The sequence below is a fragment of the Myotis brandtii genome, unplaced genomic scaffold (genome assembly GCF_000412655.1).
Source record: "Myotis brandtii unplaced genomic scaffold, ASM41265v1 scaffold1418, whole genome shotgun sequence".
Lineage (NCBI taxonomy): Eukaryota > Metazoa > Chordata > Mammalia > Chiroptera > Vespertilionidae > Myotis > Myotis brandtii.
Window position 1 is genome coordinate 45,029 of NW_005355071.1, and position 3,621 is coordinate 48,649.

At 38.8% G+C, this 3,621-nt stretch overlaps 1 protein-coding gene across 1 annotated transcript in view; it reads left to right on the forward strand.

Annotated features, from left to right (window-relative positions):
- The window catches only part of LOC102259766 (GATA zinc finger domain-containing protein 1), a 5,209-nt gene extending 4,301 nt beyond the window's left edge, over positions 1-908 (forward strand). The window contains exon 2 of the mRNA XM_014535285.1: positions 4-908. Coding sequence (XP_014390771.1) covers positions 4-567 — 564 coding nt within the window. The 3' untranslated portion in view covers positions 568-908. The remainder of the gene's footprint in view (positions 1-3) is intronic.
- Positions 909-3,621: the final 2,713 nt, after the last annotated feature.

Genomic DNA, 3,621 nt, shown 5'->3' on the forward strand with positions numbered 1-3,621 from the left:
CAGAAGAGCAAGCAGGAAATTCACAGGAGGTCTGCTCGGCTCTGCAACACCAAGTACAAGTCTGCTCCAGCTGCTGAGAAGAAAGTTTCCACTAAAGGAAAAGGGAGAAGACATATTTTTAAATTAAAAAACCCCATCAAAGCGCCTGAGTCAGTTTCCACCATAATCACTGCAGAATCAATCTTCTACAAGGGGGTATATTACCAAATTGGAGATGTTGTTTCTGTGATTGATGAGCAAGATGGAAAATCCTACTATGCTCAGATCCGGGGTTTTATCCAGGACCAGTACTGTGAGAAGAGCGCAGCACTGACGTGGCTCATCCCCACTCTTTCTAGCCCCACGGACCGATTCGATCCTGCATCCTACATCGTAGGACCAGAGGAGGATCTTCCCAGGAAGATGGGATACTTGGAGTTTGTTTATCATGCATTCTCTGAATATTTCAAGTCACTTTCATCACCATTTCCCACAATTCCCACCAGACCAGAAAAGGGCTATATATGGACTCATGTTGGACCTACTCCTGCAATAACTATTAAGGAAACAGTTGCCAACCATTTGTAGTTTAAAAAGTAAAACTGGATTTCCAGTTATTGTCTATTCATATTACTACAAGATATGCCACATGTTCATTTAATGAAATTCTTAGATGGAAAAATGACTAAAAAGTTTTTCCCTACCACATAGTAATCATTAGTTTATTTATTACTAGTCACTTGGAAAACAAAAAAGGATAGAAAAGAATTAAATATATTTTGAAGTTAAATGTTACAGTCTGCATGGGTATCTTCCCAAGGAGACCATTAGAAACAGTGTCTATTTTTTATCCATAATTTATTTATAGAAACTCATAAAATGGATTGTATTTTTCTATAAGGACAAAATATGAATTAAGGTTTGGATTTCTGATGAAGGACTTAACTCAATAAATTTAGCTATGACCAGTTTATCTGTCACAAAGTTACACAAACTTCTATATAGGAAATGCCATGGAAGACTGCTGGCTGCTTTAACCTGAAGGAAAGTGATTGGTGGATAATTTTATTAGCTCAGGCCGTTCAAATTTGCATCTAATTCTTCTGTAGCAAAGAGGGATTCAGAATCATTTTGTTGATCTTAATATCAGTTACCAGTCAAAACAAGCCTTTCAATCAAACCATAAGATTTTATAGTGCAGACAGTTAACTTCACTAAAAGCACACAGGAAACACTGACAGTTGAGGTACCCCACTTGGTCATTTCTTGACTACCATTAGAACAGCCATTAGTTGTAAAAATGATTAATAGGTCAACTATAATTGAAAAATTTTAAATTTTTTGTAATTAAAAATAAAGGTTTAATAGATCATTAGCATTGATATCTAAAGAGGTCTACCCCAAAGTTAAACCACCTACTATAAACTCATAATAATGGGCTTAAAGCAATACCTTGGATTTAGAAGGTCTGTTGTTTGTGACATTTCCCAGAATTCAGGTACAGGTTTACTTCAAGTGCAAGTCAGTGAAGTCAGGGTGCAACACTGTGAAAATGGGAGGAAGTGGAGATTGTGCACACTTGCCTCCTCTTCTGACTTAGCATTTTTTAACCCAGAAGAATTTGTCAGGACCTAATTTAATCAGAATGATTTTGAAATGTAGCACTATTAACTGTTACCCCTTTCTACCCAGGTACGGTTTGTGTGTTAGAAGGAAGCAGCTGGAGATAGTTTTATGTCCATAGTTAGCTCTCTGTAGTTATCTTTCTGTTCACAAAAATTATAGTAAAAACAGTTAAAAAATAAAAAAATAAAATTTCTCCCCCTCTCTTTCTTTGGGCAAAAGGAACCCTTTATTCTAATAACATTTTCCTGGATCCCAGTATAGAAATCAAATAATCAATTAGCACTGCTCTGATTGAAGTAGTAGTGGAGTCAAGAGCCCTAGCTTTTGATGATGTCCCTCTTCTCTCATGGAGGCATGACATACTTCCACAAAGAATTTTGAATCCCTCCCCGGGTGGAAACCAAGACCTGACCCAGGCAGAAGATGGAAAGGCTAGAGAGAGAGGCTAAGATTCAAGAGTTAGGTGTGTGTAATATGCTTACTAGACCAGTCATGATAATAACTCACATAGCCAATTACAAACTGTTTGTTACAATTTTGTGAGTAAGAAGGGGCATTTTGGACTATTTCTAATTTATGAAAAATAACTCCCTTACCATTAATATCAAGTAAAGGGGGAAATCTGACAAACCAAGAGAGAGCAGCAGGTAGAACTGATGAAACATGGTGGTTGAATATTAGAATGAGAGAGAGAGAAAGCTTGGAGGATTCCCAGGTTTCTGGCTTAGGTGTGCGTGTGTGTGTGTGTGTGTGTGTGTGTGTGTGTATGCACACCCGTGCTAGTCATTAAGGTGAGGAGTACAGGAAAAAGAAAAACAATGAGTTCAATGTTGGATGTGTTGCATTTGAGGTGTCTGTAAACATTTAGGCAGAGATGTTGAATTGGCAACTGGATACATGGCTCTGAAGCATGAAAACAAAAGTTGGGAGTCATCAACACATAAATGTTGACTGAAATCTTGAAAATGAGTGATTTCATTTGGGGAGTACAGAGTTTGCCTAGAGTAGAGCTTTAGAGAAAAGTAGTGGTGAGGGAATAATCAGAGAAAGATGTCATCTGTAGTAGAGGGGGAAGGGATGAGCCAGAGGCAGAAGGGGGAGAATAAGGAGAATGAGGAGTCTTCAACATAAGAGAAGTGTTTCAAAAAAGAGAAATCAATTAGTAGTCAATTGGAGCAGAGATGTCAAATAAGAAAATGACTAAAAAGTGAGTTGCCTTGGTTTCTCCCTTGGGGCTCTTCGACAGTGCTGGCTATAAATGATGTGAGAATAAAAAACCAAGGGTAGAGAATTTTTAGGACTCTTTGTTAGAAATTGAGCCCCAACCCCAATTTAATTAAAAGTAGCTTAGACAAAAGTGTAATGTGTAGAGTTGAACAACAAAACCTCAGGAGACACAGGAATACGGCTGGGCCTCAGGAACAACTGGAACCAAGACCTTGAACACTGCCAGGACTTGAATCTGGATCTCACTAATCAGCTTCTTTCTGCATGTCATCTTCAGTATCTCCTACTGCAGACTGGCCCTCTTTACATGATAGCATGACCTTTGTGCCTTGTATAACCAGACAGTGACTGAATCCCTTTAGAAAAGTCACTTTGATGGTCCTGGCTTAGGTCAACCAACCATCCCTGCACCCATCTCTGGGTCTATAAACTATGGTCAGGAAGTATGTTTTTGAAAGCAGTGGTATTATTTGGTATCTAAGAATATGACAGATTTTATTTAAAAACTAGTGGCCAGGTGCACAAAATTCGTGCATATTAAAAGGGGATTAATTAGAGGAAATATTTTAATATTGCTATTTGCCCTTTCTCTATAATAGAAGTGTCAGAGATGAAAGAAAATTAGTAAAATGTATTTGAAAATCTTCCTCTTGTCAGAGTCTGGGGCACGCCACAGGACCCAGAGTCAAGTCCCTGCCTACCAATGTGGGCCTCAAAATCGCAGGAGACCCAGACCCGGCCGCCCCCCATCCATTGGGCTAGATCCAGACCTGGCCAGTTCCATCCTTG